This window comes from Micropterus salmoides, unplaced genomic scaffold, assembly GCF_014851395.1.
Source record: "Micropterus salmoides isolate LMB-PRFRI ecotype aquatic unplaced genomic scaffold, ASM1485139v1 Ms_hic_scaffold_7, whole genome shotgun sequence".
In the NCBI taxonomy this organism is placed as follows: Eukaryota; Metazoa; Chordata; class Actinopteri; order Centrarchiformes; family Centrarchidae; genus Micropterus; species Micropterus salmoides.
The window spans coordinates 4314706-4333816 of record NW_024044459.1 but is presented as its reverse complement, the minus strand read 5'-3'; the positions used below and the strand labels follow the sequence as shown (position 1 = coordinate 4333816).

At 40.2% G+C, this 19111-nt stretch overlaps 1 protein-coding gene across 5 annotated transcripts in view; it reads right to left on the bottom strand.

Moving 5' to 3' along the window:
- Nucleotides 1-1856: 1856 nt before the first annotated feature.
- The window catches only part of pnpla7b (patatin-like phospholipase domain containing 7b), a 30355-nt gene continuing 13100 nt past the window's right edge, over nucleotides 1857-19111 (bottom strand). For 4 of the 5 annotated variants that reach the window (XM_038703162.1, XM_038703165.1, XM_038703163.1 and 1 more), the window contains 20 exons: nucleotides 18991-19068; nucleotides 16295-16500; nucleotides 16056-16187; nucleotides 15155-15278; nucleotides 14833-15028; nucleotides 14444-14593; nucleotides 12612-12675; nucleotides 12296-12464; nucleotides 11917-12099; nucleotides 11713-11831; nucleotides 9381-9537; nucleotides 9006-9122; nucleotides 8536-8605; nucleotides 8270-8386; nucleotides 6502-6650; nucleotides 6118-6270; nucleotides 5911-6027; nucleotides 5024-5108; nucleotides 4751-4881; nucleotides 1857-4651 (listed from right to left, as the gene is read on the bottom strand). In XM_038703162.1, the coding sequence (XP_038559090.1) occupies nucleotides 4586-4651; nucleotides 4751-4881; nucleotides 5024-5108; nucleotides 5911-6027; nucleotides 6118-6270; nucleotides 6502-6650; nucleotides 8270-8386; nucleotides 8536-8605; nucleotides 9006-9122; nucleotides 9381-9537; nucleotides 11713-11831; nucleotides 11917-12099; nucleotides 12296-12464; nucleotides 12612-12675; nucleotides 14444-14593; nucleotides 14833-15028; nucleotides 15155-15278; nucleotides 16056-16187; nucleotides 16295-16500; nucleotides 18991-19068 (2583 nt within the window). In that variant the 3' untranslated portion in view covers nucleotides 1857-4585. The remainder of the gene's footprint in view (nucleotides 4652-4750; nucleotides 4882-5023; nucleotides 5109-5910; nucleotides 6028-6117; nucleotides 6271-6501; nucleotides 6651-8269; nucleotides 8387-8535; nucleotides 8606-9005; nucleotides 9123-9380; nucleotides 9538-11712; nucleotides 11832-11916; nucleotides 12100-12295; nucleotides 12465-12611; nucleotides 12676-14443; nucleotides 14594-14832; nucleotides 15029-15154; nucleotides 15279-16055; nucleotides 16188-16294; nucleotides 16501-18990; nucleotides 19069-19111) is intronic. The other variant, XM_038703164.1, reaches the window with a different exon arrangement.

Sequence of the window (19111 nt, the reverse complement as noted above, 5' to 3'; positions counted from 1 at the left end):
GAAGTCAGCATGTTGTGCCGTCATGTTTCTACAGTAGCCCAAACAGACAAACTGCTCTACTGAGCGCACTTCGTCAGTATGTTGAAGACGTATGAAGAAGAAGTAGTAGTAATTGTCGTCTTCTGGTTTATTAAGTAAGAAGAGAAGTGAAATTTGGACAAATGGATTTAGTACGAGAGCCAACAGAGCGTGTTGCCCACCTTAGCTTCTCCTGCCCGCTTGGAGAGGGGGGGATGAGCGGTGACTTAGCCATTGGTTGCAATTCACAACACTCACCACTAGATGTCACTACACACTGAACCTTTAATATGTGAAAACATTCAATAATTCAATTATACAGATGAGCCACATCTCAGAAATTGGTCCCTTAATGAATTAAGAGATGCTCTCTAAATCATTGAGGCGGCAGGGCTCACTGTATAAATGTAATGCTGTTGTGCTAAGAACAACTTCATATCAGCAGCAACCACAGTGGAACAAGTCCAAATGAAATCTAAAAATATTCAATCAAGTGGTATGTATTAATAGTTCTCATTAACATACGTACAGATGTGGTGTGTAGCCCATGTATAAAGGGTCACCTCAAATTAACCACGAAGATAACCTGCTCGGAGCAGTTTAGAGATGCAGTGTAAATTGCCATGACAGCAGACCTTGGGTAAAACCTATCCACCTTTCGTAGTATGGGTTAACCAGGAAGATCAAGTTACACCCAAGTCACAAAGTTACTGAGGTCAAGGTAAGAGTTATAATAAACACAAAGAGGCCACAAGATGGTGCTGTTCTCCAGGTGATGGAAAGGCTTTGTGGTTTACTCTGCCAGATTCACCACTTCAGCAAATTCAACCAACATACTCTGAGGTGTGGTCTGGCTTTTGAGAATCACTTCACTTTCCTCTTAAAACCCTCTGAGCAGAGGATGTTTACTGCCAGGCTAACATGACAAGATATCCAGTTTAGTATTGTAACTGTTCTCTGTTGGTAGTTTTCTCCTGTCCTTCGGGCCTGTGGGTAAAAAGCGGCAACAAGTTCTTCAATAATCCTCTTTAATCAACACCAAGATGCGTGACAGTACACACACACACACACACACACACCTCTGTCTCCCCCTGGAAACATGCAGGTGGGAACCAAAATTCTCTACTCTGAATTAACAAATGATAAGGAAACAATTACTGTGTGTACTGATAAACTTAATTCTACAAGTCCAAATAATATTATATTACTCCTACTGTAACATCAATCTTTCCACCTTATACTGCAGTTTCATAAGCAACATAAATCATCAGAAATTAAGTAACCCAAATCTATAATGTCTACAATAACTAAGGTTACAGTATATTGATGGTAACAGGACCTGCTACAGTCTCTTTACTGCTTTGTGGATTTGTTTGGGGTTAGCACATCACGTACTTTTTATTTCAAATTTCATCAGTCATCATCATCAATTTATGCATTTGGCCTTTTTATCTTCTTAATCAGACACAAGTCAGTCAGACAACCTGAGGGCAAAGCAAGATGTTTACCTCCTTCCTTTGTATTAAACAAGACTACGAATCTATAGCCATGCTGGCTAGAGGGGCTCTATAAAAAGGCACAGACAAAATTAGGATTCATCCTCTGGGCACAATGATGTCTACACCACATTTCATGGAAATCCAAGTAATAGTTGTTGAGACAGTAGAAAGCAAATATGTCAACCTCATGATGGCGCTAGGGGAATAGTCAGGGACATAGACTGTAGGGGATTCCCAAAGTTTGTAGGATTAATCCTCTGGAAAACAAATCTCTATACAAAACTTCATGGCAATTCATCTAAACCTGGAAAGTAGTGGACCAACCGACAGACACTGCCATTGTTGCTATTTCTGCTTTATTTAATATAGACAACAGAGAAAGATTGGATGGTATGCAGCAAAATGAGGGGCTAAGTTCGAGGACTAGATACATGATACGTGCTCTACCAGGTCAGCTACCTGGGCGCCACAGCCACAGCAACTTGTAGAAACTTTATTTGTGCTGTTTCTCTTCCATCCCACTTTGTAATGCATGATAATTATGTATCACATGTAATCTGTAAAAGTTGCAAAAACACTGATCACCTTGTCAAGGCACATCCCTCTGATCTAAGATGTTCAGCAGTTCAACCTTCAACACCGTAACTGTCAGTCAGAAACTATTTATTTTAACATGGCAACAAATAGTTTCATCTCAGTTTTAGATTCCACAGAAGAACTAATCTTATGGACGTTTCCATTCAGTTTTTACACACTTTTGGCTTTAACAACAGCACAGCTTAAAGAAAAACATTTCTATCAAACAGTACTTGTTACTATTACCCACTCGTTTGTTCACTAAATATTAATAATGTCATATTCTACATCATTCTACATTATTCTGTTCAACCTTTTGACAGGTAAAAAGTCACAACAAACTGAAAATAAGGATTTACATAAAATAACATAAAATACTGTAACAATAGTAACTACTCCATATGAACACAAAATCATTAACATTAGCATCATCCAATACTAAAAACATGTTATTTAGATAATTATGGAAGCAAATTTACTCACTAGTTCATACCAGAGGCGCTCTGTAACTATGGCGAGTTAAAAGGACAAATGGCAGCTATAAAAAGTGTGATGCTACATTAACTGGCAAGTACTAGTTTTAGTATAGTAGCCGTCCAGTGTTAGGTATTTCTGGGTCTAAATCATGATCGCACTTTCAATAGTGGTCATGCTCTAAGACTCTTTTTTTTAAACATAGAGCTTGAACATAAAAAAGGTCCAGGCACAAGGCGTACATTCACTAATCACCAAAGGTAAGTCATCCCTTCAAGTTGTTCATTTGTCTGTTATCTGGTACTGGCCACATAAAGATGCATGAATAACTGAGTGGTAGATTCAGTAATATCAGGTGAGTCCCAGTACTCGGTCCTCTGTCATCTAATTAACTAACTTTTATCGAAGTTCAATAACTATTCCTGATATAAAAAGGGACATTAAAGGAGTCAGTGGGGGTGTATCAGTGCACCTATATTTTACAGTTCATTCCGGCACAGAGTGAAGTAGAATATGAACCTGAAATGTGTGGTGATAATATTGCTCTCAGCCAGTGACATTACTTATGACAAAAACTAAATGGGGACTTGTAGTACAAAAATATTGCATGCATGATGTGGTTTGTGATTAATGCAATAACTGTTACGTGCAGTCTGACTTTACTGAAGGCCACGAAAAAATTAGTACGTAAAAACATAAATTTTTCTGGTTGCTTTATTTCCCTACTTAAAATAGATCTCTGTCACAGCAGACATTTTGACATCATAATGTGAAAAGCCCAAATAAACTGAACAACATTAATAATGTGGGCATCCCAAAAGTTCTGCTAGTTTCAGGGTTCTGCTAGACCCACAGTTCATGTATTTGGTTACACCTGAGCTTTTCCTGTGGTTAAATGCTGTGTTACAATTTATACTGCATACCAATTGCATACAGTATGCATACTGTTACTCATTGTAAAACTCTTTGCAGTGAGTGTACAAAATCAAGAACTTTATGGCATTAAACTGGTGAGGAAATTACAGCCAATTAAATTGGCAGGAAAATATCCAAATATTGTGTCTTTGCACTGCCATGAAAAGAGAGACTCATATTTTTGTAAATAGTCAGGCTCCATGTAAGAAATACATTCATGATATACATCTGATGTGAGCTTATTATAGTCACTGTTCACATTGCATTACAGTATGTAGATATCCCTACTCTGAAAGGGGAGAAATCCCTTCATCACTGGACAGACATGTGGTTAACACTGTACTTGAAGTGCACTATAGGCACATAAAACATATCTTTACTGTTTTAACTAATATGTAAACATGATGAAATGCACTTAGTGCTTTAGGGTTCTGAGCTTATTATAATAGGAGTCAGCTATGACTAGATCTGCCCCCAAAAGTGGCACTGCATATAAATAATATTCTGCTGAAAGACAATAGTGCATTTTAGTTGTGCGTGGTGTGCTTGTATGAAGACACTGGTCTTTTCAAGAGTTTCAAGGCTCTAATTGTGGTACAATTTTATAAAAATGTCCCTGTTTTTCCTATGACAGAGCGAGAGACTGCCATATAATTCAATGAATCTGTCAAACATGCTATGAAATACACACTTTTGTATTCCCATACATTTGTTAAGTTATTTGCTATTCCCTGACTTTCCCCAGAGAACACAAAGAATTAATAGATTTTCCCTGTTTGGAGTACACAAGTCCAGATGTTTAGGAATTCCTTGACCAGTGGGAACCCTGGTTGTTACTGAACTGTTTAAACTATTAAAATTTACAGAGTGCGGGAAACAAAAAACAACCTCAGTTTGCTGGAAGGTTGGAGCCTAACAAGAAGTCACTGTATTCATCAACAGTTTTGTGTCCTGCTCAAGTGTCTTTAAGCAAGACACTGAGCATGAGTATCAGCTACATGTCTGAAATGCAAACTGTGAATTTCTTAAAGCACTGCATTAAAATGTGTGTGTTGTGGACCATGTTCAGCAGTCCTGACAGGCAGTGATGGCCCTGGTAGATTTCATGGTCTAGGACTTTGTGGGGCATTTTTCGGCCGGCGTCGCACTCGGACTTGAATGTCCTCATCCTGTGAAAAAGACAAAAAAGTGGTACTTTAGGATCACTGCATCTGTGGCGATGATTACATGGATTTAAAATGAGTAAATCAAGTTAGTTTTCTGCTTACTGTTTCAGCAGTGTCTGCCGTCTCCTCTCCCTCTGTGTATTCACTGCCGGCGGTGAATGCCTCGAAGTCAGAGAGAGCGCTTTCCACGACCTCCTCGTCATAGTCTGTCTGGTATTCATCAGACAGTACCTCTGAAGGCAGACAGAAGGAAAGAATTGTTTTAATTGTCAAATTATATTTGTTAAAGCAGGCTTTAATATTAAGATTTGTTATGTATATTTCACATTTTTGATGCAGTGGTTTGTGATTTCAATATTTTCCCCAATAACTAACCATCGATTAAGGCATTCTTGACAGGTTCGATTCTTGCCACTATCTCTGCCAGGTCAGTGAAGGAGGCATTCGGACAGGTGACCACCTGAAAGACACAGACCGCATCATTCCAGTGAGAACTTTAAATCAGCTTCAATTTCAGTTTATTCTCACTCTTTTTAATTATATATTTTGAATAGACATCAATAAAACAGTACCTTTAGCAAGGCTGCAGTAAAAGACAATTAGCATGTAAACAATTCAAGTTTGAAAACACTAATTCATTTTTGACATCCAGCAGACACAGAGCAACACAAGTTTTATTTGGAGCTGTTGCTGCAGTCACCTGATGAACATAAATTCAATATTACTTTTTATTTGAGCTCTGGTTGAGAAAAATGTTGTTTTTGTCTTTAGCTGCTAAATGGTTTCACTCTGTTTGCTCAGTTTCTTTGTGTGTATCAGAGCTTTTTTACTGCAAACTGACGAGAGTAGCTTATGAAGAGTTGAGAATCGGTCTGGGAGCCAATAAGAGCAGCTGGACAGTAAAACTACAGCAGCGTGGTAAAGGGAGCTAATGGCACCATAGAGCTCCAAAGTTGGGTGTTAAATTTAAGTTCTGTGACAGACCTTTTCACATTACCCATACTGATTCACTCCATTTTAAAGGTAGCACATTTAAAGGAGGTGTGTTTGTCTGCACAATGCTTTGTCATAAACAACAGAGCTTGTAACTGTGTCTTCTCCAATGTTCAGTTTATAATATCTAGCTAACTATTGTGACATTTCCACACATTCACAATTGTGTCAACACAAAATCCATAATCGTGTGAATTAAAGCAAACAAAAAAAACTGATTGTGGGTTAAAAATCTGATCAGATAACTAGTGTCTGTAGTTTACACTCACATGGCCAGTTTTGGTCTTGTGGAACTCCTCCTGATGTCTGTCCTTAAGCATGCTGTCCACCACGCCACTGCGCTTCCACACATCGAACAATGTCTTTCCGTGCTGGTATCCCACCTCCTACAGCCACAGTGAAGGAGAGTTAGGGTAACATTGGAAGCCAGGAAGAGACCTGGAGAATAGCATTAGGCAACAGAGGGGGAAACTCACAGCGATCTCGTCAAACTTGCCGAAGTCCAGCGTGCCGTAGTGGTTGATGGGCGGCCGAATGTACTCACAGTATTCACTGTCTTTGACCAGTTCCAGCTGCCGCACACAGCAGACATAAGCAAGTCGGGTTTGGATCTCTGCCATGTTCAGGACCTGGAAGGTAAAATGGGTTGAGTTTAACAGGGCTCTGAAGGCCATTACTGATATTCAGTTTCCCTAGATTTTACGATTCTCATATAGGATTATCTCTACCATTTCTCTAAAATAAGTTCAGCAGGTAAAGACTATGCCATTTTCCCACTTGACCTTACATTCCTGCATTATTTATGCTGAATAGCCACAAGAATAACTACAGAGGACGTCTGACATGTCTGACAAGTGTACCTTGACTTTCTCAGCCAGAGGGTTGAAGCGTTTCCACAGCAGCCACCAGCCGCTCAGGGAGTCACCGTAGTTGGTCAGGTTGGTTTCATCCTGACTTCCAACATCAATTGCAATCACAACCTTGGCCCCCATGGAGCGAGCCACATCGGCTGGATACCAAAATGAGAAAAACACATTTATTCTATGTCTTAAAAAACCCTGATGACCTATTTTCTTAAATAGTTTCACATGTTTAATGAAACTGTTTGTGGTAATTTCCCATGAGACATTTATATTGATCACACAGTCCTAATACTACAGATTAGTAGAGTTATTGACTCTTGATAAATATACTAAGGATTTTATTGTTCCAAACTTTAACTTTGATTGCTGCTTATTTAATCTTGAATATTAATAGTTAAAGAGGAAGACTTAAAATGTGAAACCAAGGTGCTTTAAAGGTAAACACTGATTTCACACATCAAAGCCAAACTGTCGGTGGGTAATGCAGGCGCCAGGTCCTTTTAGAGGTTTGATCTGACAATGTTATAGGATTGCAATGCTAAATCATTGGAACACCCTTTTAAGTGCATTTTATGACTAAATATTTAAGCCATATCTTCGAAAGCCATGCAGACTGAGACCTTAAGTCTTAACTCTTTCTAAATGTAACATGTTGGTAACCCTGTCTTTGTGGTTAACTGTGTTAACAATGATTTATTTTACCTACTGTGTTAAGTTATAGTTTCTGATGCAGTAGGTTGTGACCCTTATCTACACTAAGTAAAACTTTCTATTTTATCCTGCATTTACAATTGTACGGAAGGAAAGCAGTGTTTTGTACTGTATAGAAAGTATGACTAGCTGCTGGGGATTTTGAGTCAAAGTTTTTCCATCTTTTCAATCTTTTTCCAGTTGTTTCTCTAGGCAGTAAACATTTTGCGTACTGCTTTACACACCACTTTAATGTATTCCTTTAAACTTGTAAAATTCTTTGCTATTCCCGGACTTCAGTTCTCTAGAACAGATATGAATGATCCAGTATATAAGCATTGGTTTCATTTACACTGGGGACGCTGGGGACATGTCCCCACCACTTTTTGAAATGGCTGATTTTGTCCCCATCACTTTTTTTTTAAAAGCATAATTTGTTAAAAAAAGTTCTGAAATATAGCTTTCAGTTAAATACCAAATGCCTTTTGAAAGGTTCATTTGCACATTAAGAAAACATGTAATTAAAATATAGAAGAAACATATGTGCACTGTCCAAAAAAAGGATTATGAAATGATTATAGAATGACTCAAAAACGTGCGGCACCAGTCAGTAACTTTAACAACTTCTTGACACAGTTTCTTTTTGGCCAAGTTTTCCGTTCTCTCCCTCCATTATATTCTGTTATATTTATATATTTTGAAATATGACTTGCTTTTACATAAATAAAAACTTTAACCAGAATGCAGGAAATTAAGTGTTTGAAGATGAAAATTGACACCCAGACCCCCCATTCATATATCTCGCCATTGAGGATATCTTTAAAACACTGTTTAAGGATGTCTCACCCAATATCGCGTATTGTGATGTCTCGTGAGCCAAGTGTCTCTTCATACCCCTAATCTGAGCCCCTTTGTCCTCACCCCTTTTCAACACAAAGTGACGCCCTTGTATTTTTTCTACTTAATAAGCAGGTGTTCCTATATCTTGTTATGGAATATATAATTCCCACTCATATGAAGCACAAAGCAGTAGAAGCAGTAAAGTCCACTACCACCCTCTCAGTCTGTTTCTCACCAGGAAGGTTGTTGATGTACCCTCCGTCCATGAGTAAGTGTCCATCTTTGGGATCACAGAGAGGTGGCAGGTAACCAGACAGGGACATACTGGCCCGGACATACCGCCACAACGAACCTGGAATGGGGAGACGAGTGAATGGTTGACAGATAGAAAGAAACGACAGAGTAGGAGAAAGAGTATTACAACAGGAGGTTGTAAATATTCATGTTTGGCAATCTTCAAAAAAAAGTAGCTGGATATTTTTAAACTAAAAAAGAACAGACCGTAAGTGTGAACTCTCATGGAGGAAGCTGTGATGTCTGTTGTAATGTTAAAGTATGGCAGCCACAGGTCCTAGCAAAGGAGTTGGTAAAAGCAGAGCAATTTCAAATTTGTAATAAGTATTAGACAATTATTATTGAAAAACACAACCTCACAAGTGTAAACCAAGGAAATGTGCTAACATTGGATTATTCTCACAGAATACAAAGCTCCTGAAATTAAAATGAAGTGCTTCGTATTAAAGGTGAAATTATTTACTTCAGCCGATGTTGCACAATGTTTTTAAATACACTCTGATAATATGCACAGCAGAGCTGATAGATTAGAAGCTGCTCACACTTTCTTTTTTAAGTGACACCAATACAATAACAATCTTGTCTTAAATATGGCTAATAATTCCTTCTGCCTCACTGCTTAGCTCTTATTCTTTGCCTTTTCGTAGAACTTGTTTTACTGAAACCCCTCACCATACCTCTATCTGTTTGCCCTTGAAGACGGAGCTAACGCTGGAGTTAAAGGAAGCTCCAGAAAACATGGAGGTAACAGGGTAGGTCAGATCCAAGATCTTCTTAAAATAACAGTTCATATCCTGAGAAAGAAGGGAAGTTAAAAAGAGAGTTTTAAAAGCTTAGCTTGGATCTAGAAAATACAAAAGGAAGATTAGTGTCAAAAAGAGGAACAATTGGAACAGATGTCATAATAACAAGACCAAATCTTAAAAATATAAACATAAAAAAAAATATTAATAACAAAGCTCTTGACATTGACATTCATCCTTTTCAGATTAAGTGAATAAAAGGTTTTTGTACATGTGTTGTTTCCTATCTCAAGAATAATGTCAACACACCATGGCCCACTCACGAGCCCGGACCCTCATGTGACTGTTGCTCTTCTCCTCAGCATACAGCGCTCCCATTAAGGAGCCGATGGAGGTGCCGCCCACCATGTCGACCGGGATCCCCGCCTCATTCAGTGCCCGCAGGATGCCGACCTGAGAGCAGCCCCTGACAAGTGACAGTCCCCCATCAAATAACAGATCACATTATACACATTTAATTTTGTTCAAATACCCTAAGAAATATTCATTTTAAATGGGCTATATGTAATGTTGTGTAACGTTGCAGTGGGTGTTTAATGGAGTTTCCAGCATTTTGTGTGATGCTGTCTCCCTGTGTGTTGGATTCTGCTCCTTGCTCATGAGTTCAAGCAAGCTTACGAGCACACACCTGGTTTAATTTAAAAAACGTACCCCTAGTGACCGCTAAAAACTGCATATTGCCTCTTTAAAGCTAGGTTTGGAGAACTAGCAAGAGACAGCTAGATTTTGAGCAAAATTCCCACCCTGTCCCTTCAGGCCTCCCTCCAAAGCTACTTCCCATCTATTAAAATAATTTTATACAATGGAAGAGAAGTGGTTCACAGAGCCACTTGTGCACAGATAGGTGGAACTACACACACAATCCCACTGAAATAATGGCGGTTTGGAGGAACTCAGTGGGTGCAATAGCAGTTCATAGGAAACTGGCAAGTGAAAGCAGTAGATTTGCTGTAAGTCATGTCTAACAAGTGTCTCAGGTCATGGCTGAGAGGAACACTTCCCTACCTTGTCAGAGCTCCAGAGCAAGCCAGAGCAGTGAGGAAAAGAAATCAGAATAGAAACAATCAGAATACACCTGCTTATTGGAATATGCATATTTTGTTAATTAATTATCAGTAGTTTGCTGTTTTGTATAGATACTTTTACAATGCCAGCATAGGAATTAATAAAAATTTTTCTTATAATTTCACTTCTAACTGTAATTGAATTGCAGCTGTACTGATTGAGTCATGCACTTCGCAAAAAAGAAGAAAAAGAAACCTTGTACTGAGTTGCTGCAAACAACTTTTTTTAATTCCATAAGAAAATGATGATAATCAAACAGCAGCAGGTGGGGGAGATGCTGTGGTGACTTTGAATATTTTCTTAGGCTTTAAATGTTAGAAAAGAGATATTTCAGCCACAACAAGCCATGTAAAACGTTTTTGTTAGTCTGTATTGTTTTCAACACGTGGTGATATTTGCTGCATGGAGCCGTTGATTTAAATCAGTGTAAGCAGCATGTGTCGTTTCTATACTTTCTCAAACTTTTTAATGAAAAAAAATATATATACTAAATCAATAGTAGGAGTTATAATGATATAGTTTGTCTGTAAGCAGCACAACCTTGCAAAAATATGAATTACTACGTTGTTATCATGTATACTCTTGTCTTTTGTGAATGGCCAAAGCAGTGGTTAAAGGGATAGTAAGTGATTGTAAACCAGTACACGTTTTGTTAAATTCAGCTAATATTTCCACACAGTTTGCTAGCTCTCAGTTTTGTCTGTGTTTTGAGAGTTTTATACACAGGCTCATTCCAACCTATACAGTCTATGATTCAAACATGCTGGAGTCCAAGCACTGTAAAGGACAGATGGCTAAGGAACAGCTTAAGAGGAAAAGGTCTGAAGAGTATGAATCGAAAAGAAAGCTATATGACCAGGCAAGGGTGACAGCGTTTCAACGCTGGAGAAACAACAGAGATTTTAAATATGCGGGGTGGAGTTTCTGAGGGAGCACTGAAGGGAAGCATGTATTTGTTTGGCAGTTGAGTTCAAATATCAACACTCCTGCAGAATCATTAATCATGGCCATTCTAGTCAATGCTTGTGCTCACACGAGAAGCGCTGCAGTGCATCCTAGAAGCAGCTCTCAGCACCGCTGCGCGGAGAATAGGCACCCACTCTATTTTTGATGGAAGCCGCGTCAAGCAGCACAGAGCAGATGAACCGCGCAGGAAGTCAGATACAGAAAGGGAATTGAGAATCCGGCCAATTTCCAAAATAAAATAACTAAACTTGATTCAAACTATGATTGCTTAATGGTTTCCTTCTGTGGCCGTACTAACCGCAATTTTTCATATATATTGCAGATTCCCTCAGCTGAGAATCTATATCGCTGTCAGGAGAAGATTTAGTGAAGGGGCAGTGGGTTTGTTTTACAGCCAATTTTACTCTGAAATTGTGAACATGCAGGTTAGGTGTGCGGCATCTGTTACCATGATGATCTAGCCATGTTAAAAGAGAGCCAACTTCGTGACATATTATTTTTATTATTGAAGACTCTGTACTGAATGTGTTTGTATATAAAGCTGAAGTACCTGGCGCCCCCTCCACCCAGCACAAGGGCGATGCCATTTCCTGTCAGGATCCTGGCCAGACGGGAGAAGTCGGAATGACGATCTGGGCACTTTTCAAACACACGCTGGTACAACTCTAGCTGAAAACACACACACACAGAAATGAAGCATTTGCTAATCGGGCCAGAACTGCCCATAAAAGACTAGTAGGTTGGTGGTTAGTACCAGCTTAGGTAAACTCCTCTTGGAGAACACTCTGCGGGGGCAGGACAGGTGATGGTGTCTAGAGATCCAGCTCCTCATGTTCAGCCACTCGGCTGTCCCTTTGGGCGGCGGGCCGTCCTCCCTGTGCAGCAACACAAGCTGCTTCTGAGCACGGACTGCACTGCCCTCCAACATCCGCTCCAGCTACAGTTGGAGAAGAGGAAGGAGAAGCAGATAGCTTTCACTCAGAATGGCAGTTAATACATACTGTGATGGTGTGAGTGAATAGTCCTATTCTCTTATGACCGGTCTTTCTAAATGAGCTTTCTGCTAAAAAAAAAAAAAGCTACAGCAGCTTAACAGGTGTGAGTGTTTGTATTGTACTGTAATTTGTACTGACCTCACCCACAGTGGGTTCCTGCTCACCCAGTCCCACGATGATAATGCAGTCAGCCTGGCGGATGCAGCGCTGTGTCCAAGGAGTGAGCCTAGAGTCAGACTGGTAGAGGACAATGCGATGGATGTCTTCCTGCTGCCCGAGCCAACTGGACAGGCGATACTCATGGACACTTTAATAGTTGAGGTACAAATATCAGCCAGTTTACACCATATCACCTGATACTGTATGTATGAACCTGTTCACTGCATATTAAATGACAGAACAGATTACTTATACTATACATATTTACAGTTTAATCACTCAATCAAATGTCTACCTGTCTAGAGCAGCAGAGCCTAGTCGCTGTTTGATGATGTCACTTGTCAAGAGTTGCGTGGGGCCTTCAGAAAACAGAAAAACATCAAACATGTTTTAATAGGATCTATGACATTGCTGTGAAAAAAACAGCTGTTCCAGGACATGAGTCATACTGACCACGCTTTGAGTCAGGAATTGTTTAATGCCCTCGGGATAGTGCTATCTGATTTTTTTTTGTTTTATGTGACAGGTAGACTGAAACTGAATTGCAGTATGGGGAAACATAAAGTTGTTTGAATTGAATTGAACTGAATTAATCATGGTGCAGATTCTAGAGTAGATCCCTAAATGCAGACAGGTTTGTGTTCGCAAAGGAAATTTCCTGTTGACATGCAGTTCGTAGTATGCAAGATAGAAGAAGAAGAAGAAGAAGAAATGCAGATATTTACTTTTGTTTATAATCTTTATCTGTGCTTAATTTGTAATGTCTTACCGTTAGTAGCTTGATTATGCCTTGGACTTAGACGTTACACAGGCTCTTTAATAGATCTGGAGTCAATGCCCTTTCAAACAGTACTACACAATAATAATTTATGTAATCAAAGCAATTTTTATATGTTTGGCCTACAGCGAGAACAATGTGACAATGACAGGACAAGCATTTTATATGCAATATGCAGGACAGGGATGCTTGGCCATAAAAAACGGTAGTTTCTAAAGAAACTCACAGCGAAGCGCAGACCTGTGTGAGTTTTAGCACGTCCATCAAAATGAAACATGTCACACTACTCCCCCACACCATGCTTCATTCCCCCAAACATTTTTGGCTATCTTGCCTATATCAGGTGGTATTTTTCTGGTAAGATGTACCACCATGAGGGTATACTGAGGAGGAGTTGTGCAGGTTTATTTTGAAACAAAGAATGTATATAGAAAGGGAAAAACAGCAATTCTCTTGACTCATCTTGAACAACTAATACACATAACCAAGCTGATTGTGTTTCAATATTATGATTCTGACAAAAGATTGAGTAGCATCAACAAACATTCATTTTTCTAGCTATCGCTGATTAGCTGGTTTGATTTAGGTGTGCCAATTATTTTTGCCAATAAGTTATCATGTTCACTGTTAAGTTAAAGTTAAAGTTAGAGTTAGAGTTAGAGTTAGAGTTAGGTTTGAGGGCTCTTCATAGCCATGGTCCACCCATATCCACATCCCTAATGAGCCTCTATTGGTTTTGTTGCACCTGTTCGGGTAAGATAAGTTACAACTTTTAGTGACCCTCATATAATTGCAGCAAGATTCATAAGTTGAAAAATAATAAAAAATAATTTCATTTTAAGTAAGGTTATAATCAATACTTTTGTCCCTTAAAGGCGCATGTTCTCAATTACCCTTGCTGACTAGACCTCTAATCAGGTTGAAGTTGGGTGGAGCTATATTTAGAATTACTTGCTGTCACTGAAATCTGTGAACTAACAAAAATAAGTGTGCTCTGAAACTCTACCAGCATAGTGCTGTAACAACACGTGCCGCTTATATCTATTTATATCAACGTTCTATGCAGCAATTAAAAAAAAAAACTTTAAATACTGAATTTAATCCATTCTGCTCACTGGGATTGGGAGAAACATTTTGTTCTGTGAAAGTCCAAAATCAGCAGAAGTAAAAAAATGGCCGATGCCTTATATTTTCCTAAATATGCTCTGGCCGATACAAGATACGATGTTTGTGTTGTTAATGGTTTTCATGCTGAAACACATTCTGTGAATGAAGTGGTCTGTCTCTCTGTGAATCATGAGTACTGAGATAACCTGTAAAAGTGGAGTGAGCACTGTGTGTGTGTGTACCAATGCCGCTGAGTGCATGCTGCAGCTCCAGAGTGAAGGCAGTGAGGGGAACTTCCTCAGATACAGGCAGGATGGCCACAGTGGACAGGTTGGAGGCTGGATTCTCAGCATCCCACTTACTGGTGGGGGTGTGGAGACCCAGGCTACGTGCTGCAGAGGAGAGGAGTGTTTTTCTCAATGGATATTTTAGACAGAAAAGACCATTTTGCTCTTTTAATGCCCTATCTTGCATTTTTTTTGGCCACAGTGGCTGGTACATGTCATCACTCAGCCAGGTAATATTTCTAAAAGCTAACCTGATCTCCACATGATAACTGTTAATGTTCATATTATTGGTAGAGTACATTAATTCGGTGTCATTTTGACACACACTAACAAAGACAGTATACCATTACCAGCCAAAGGTCCATTGACCTGCTGCATGTTGCCCAGGATCTTCTGCCCCAACAGATGAATCAGCCGGGTGACAACCTGAGGATATTTCCTCTTGATGGAGTTCAAAGCTCCTTCAGGTAGCTTGGCCAGCTCGGAGTCCCTGACAGCGTGGACCGTGGTGGCTCGGTTCATGTGGGTCAGGGCCTCAACCTGGACAATGCACAATACAGGGGTCGTACTACAATGTGTGGTGCCTAAAAATGTGTATACCCCAAGCAGTGTGTCTTTAGTATCTTTTAAACTTCAGTTTTTCTTAATCAGTTCCTGACAACTTACCACACCAATTAGATCCCCACGGCCGTACTCTCCAGCCAGCTCCTTCTTCCCATCATCCTTTGCAATGACAGAGCGCAGTCGCCCACTGAGAACAATGAAGGTGCTATCTGACTTGTCTCCCTGTCTAAAACCAAACAAATGACAGAAACAACAAAATCCAATCGGCAGTCGTCTTATGTGCATGTGTTTTCGTTCAGACTTCACTTGGTTAAAAAAAAATTGGTAGACTATTGAGTTACGTTACAAGTCGCGGTGGATATTTTACAAAGGGACAAGGTAAAGCAGCAGTGAACACACAGGGTGCAGATGTTGGTTTCAGTTGTTTGATAGGCTGCGTCATTAATAAGCCGACATGCGGCTCACCTGCTGCCGTGATAACGGATCGCGGGTGGAAATATATGGAAAAAAAACTAGTTCTCAGTCTTTTAGGCGACTTTATAAAACATACTGCTGATGGAGAAAACGGAGCAGACGGGGGAGTGAGACACAGAGAGGCGGGGCAAGCCGGGGTGTTTGCCTGAGGTGTAGGTGTGTGTGTGAGTGTGTCCGAGTGTGGGGAGAAGAGAATTCCCAGGCAGGTGCAAAGCATACTTAAAACAATAATAGGAATGTTCGTGGTCATTAAAACCTGCTTTCACAGGATGGTATAATGTGAAAATTTGAGTGTTTGTTTTCCTGGGGGGGTTTTACTATCACGATGCTGGCTCGTCGTCGTGATGTCTGTCAGCCATCGCCCATGGACAATGTCATCGTTTATTGGCCAAACCCTAATTGACATGATAGACTTAATGTCCCATTTTGTGTTTTTCTGTATATCTTAAGTTGTTCTTGTGTCTCCAAAACACATCAAAGACATTTCGTTTCAGTAAGAATCCCATCGCTGGCTCCGTAGAGTAGATACCTGTAGACGGCACGGCCAGCCTCCACAGCCATCCAGTCCAGGGCAAAGTCAATCTGTCTGACAAATGGTGACACCCTCTTCACCACAGTGTGAGCTACGTTCAACACCACCCTGGGCTCCTCGCGCATGATCCTGTAAAGGTCAAAACACAGACTTGTTTCCTAGTTATTTGACGGGAAGAACCCACTTTTTAACCCCAAATGAATGACTCAATGTTTTGTGGGTGTGCTTGATCTTACTCATAGAAGTGAGCCTTGGATATTGAGAGGAAGGTGCAGTCTCTGTGAGCTCGGACAGTGAAGATAAGGGGCTCCCCTGTAAGAACAGCCAGGTGACCCACCATCTCCCCAGGGTGGGTGACAAACAGCAGGGTGTCCTCCTCACGGTCTATCATACGCTGGTAAACATGTAGCAACCCAGAGATGATAAACGCCACGCTCACATCCTGTAAGTGATGTGGAGAAGAAATATAAGAGATGTGGAGGAGAAAAAATAGTGATAAAGAATACACATCAGCAGCATGAATACATTTTTTATGTGCAGTTTTTGACCACCCATAGCACTATAAAGCAACGTATTTACATGTGGGCCCCTGCTTTTTTTGTACATGTGCAGGTGTATGTAAATGCACATGCGTGCGCAACTGTGTGGCGCAACACATTCATGCCAATGGAACACTATTTCACTGACCTGCAGGTGGTGGTAGCCCGCAAAGAAACACAACAAAACAATGGGCCAACAAAAAAAAAGGTTTCACACTATCAAAAATCAGCTTTGCAAATGTTTTATGAGGAAGGAAATACATTCAACATGTTTTTAGACCTCAAGGATACGCACGTGTGTACACAGTGGAAACAGGACTTTACAAGAAAGGGCACCCTTAACAAACCTACATTTGGTTTATCCAAATGTTTCCTCCTACATATTGCTTGCTTCCCCCTGGGGCAGGGTTGTAACACTCAAGCAGTTAAATCAGAAATGTTACTAAACTCTGTAGATCATTTCCATAGTAGAATAAAAAATATAATTTAGAAATATATATATATATATACAGTGGGTACGGAAAGTATTCAGACCCCTTTAAATTTTTCACTCTTTGTTTCATTGCAGCCATTTTCCAAAAATCAAAAAAGTTCATTTTATTTCTCAGTAATGTACACTCAGCACCCCATCTTGACAGAAAAAAAACAGAAATGTAGAAATTTTTGCAAATTTATTAAAAAAGAAAAACTGAAATATCACATGGTCATAAGTATTCAGACCCTTTGCTCAGTATTTAGTAGAAGCACCCTTTTGATCTAATACAGCCATGAGTCGTTTTGGGAAAGATGCAACAAGTTTTTCACATCTGGATTTGGGTATCCTCTGCCATTCCTCCTTGCAGATCCTCTCCAGTTCTGTCAGGTTGGATGGTAAACGTTGGTGGACAGCCATTTTCAGGTCTCTCCAGAGATGCTCAATTGGGTTTAAGTCAGGGCTCTGGCTGGACCATTCAAGAACAGCCACGGAGTTGTTGTGAAGCCACTCCTTCGTTATTTTAGCGGTGCGCTTAGGGTCATTGTCTTGTTGGAAGGTAAACCTTCGGCCCAGTCTGAGGTCCAGAGCACTCTGGAAAAGGTTTTCGTCCAGGAGATCCCTGTACTTGGCCGCATTCATCTTTCCCTCGACTGCAACCAGTCGTCCTGTCCCTGCAGCTGAAAAACACCCCCACAGCATGATGCTGCCACCACCATGCTTCACTGTTGACACTGTATTGGACAGGTGATGAGCAGTGCCTGGTTTTCTCCACACATACCGCTTAGAATTAAGGCCAAAAAGTTCTATCTTGGTCTCATCAGACCAGAGGATCTTATTTATCACCATCTTGGAGTCCTTCAGGTGTTTTTTAGCAAACTCCATGCGGGCTTTCATGTGTCTTGCACTGAGGAGAGGCTTCCGTCGGGCCGCTCTGCCATAAAGCCCCGACTGGTGGATTGCTGCAGTGATGGTTGACTTACTACAACTTTCTCCCATCTCCCGACTGCATCTCTGGAGCTCAGCCACAGTGACCTTTGGGTTCTTCTTTACCTCTCTCACCAAGGCTCTTCTCCCCCGATAGCTCAGTTTGGCCGGACGGCCAGCTCTAGGAAGGGTTCTGGTCGTCCCAAACGTCCTCCATTTGAGGATTATGGAGGCCACTGTGCTCTTAGGAACCTTAAGTGCAGCAGAAATTTTTTGTAACCTTGGCCAGATCTGTGCCTTGCCACAATTCTGTCTCTGAGCTCTTCAGGCAGTTCCTTTGACCTCATGATTCTCATATGCTCTGACATGCACTGTGAGCTGTAAGGTCTTATATAGACAGGTGTGTGGCTTTCCTAAACAAGTCCAATCAGTATAATCAAACACAGCTGGACTCAAATGAAGGTGTAGAACCATCTCAAGGATGATCAGAAGAAATAGACAGCACCTGAGTTAAATATGAGTGTCACGGCAAAGGGTCTGAATACTTATGACCATGTGATAATTCAGTTTTTCTTTTTTAATAAATTGGCAAAAATTTCTACATTTCTGTTTTTTCTGTCAAGATGGGGTGCTGAGTGTACATTACTGAGAAATAAAATTAACTTTTTAGATTTTTGGAAAATGGCTGCAATGAAACAAAGAGTGAAAAATGTAAAGGGGTCTGAATACTTTCCGTACCCACTGTATATATATATATATATATATATATATATATATATATATATATATATATATATATATATATATATATATATATATATATGAAAAACTAAATACTTGTAATTGATTGGAACTGGAGATTTAACTAAGATGTGTCTCTATATGGAAAACTGGGCCATTGTTGGTTAAAAGATCCACATGCATTTGGTGCTGTATTAACTCGTCTGTCCCACAAAGAGCAACGCATTGGGCCAGTGTAGGCCAACAGACTGACCTGGTCTCCCTGGTGTGCCACAACAGAGCCGGCTTTGACCTGGCGAAGATTAACCCTCCCCTCCAGCAGATTGGGGTCCTGATAACATGAAATGACATTTTAAAGACACAGAGATGTCTGA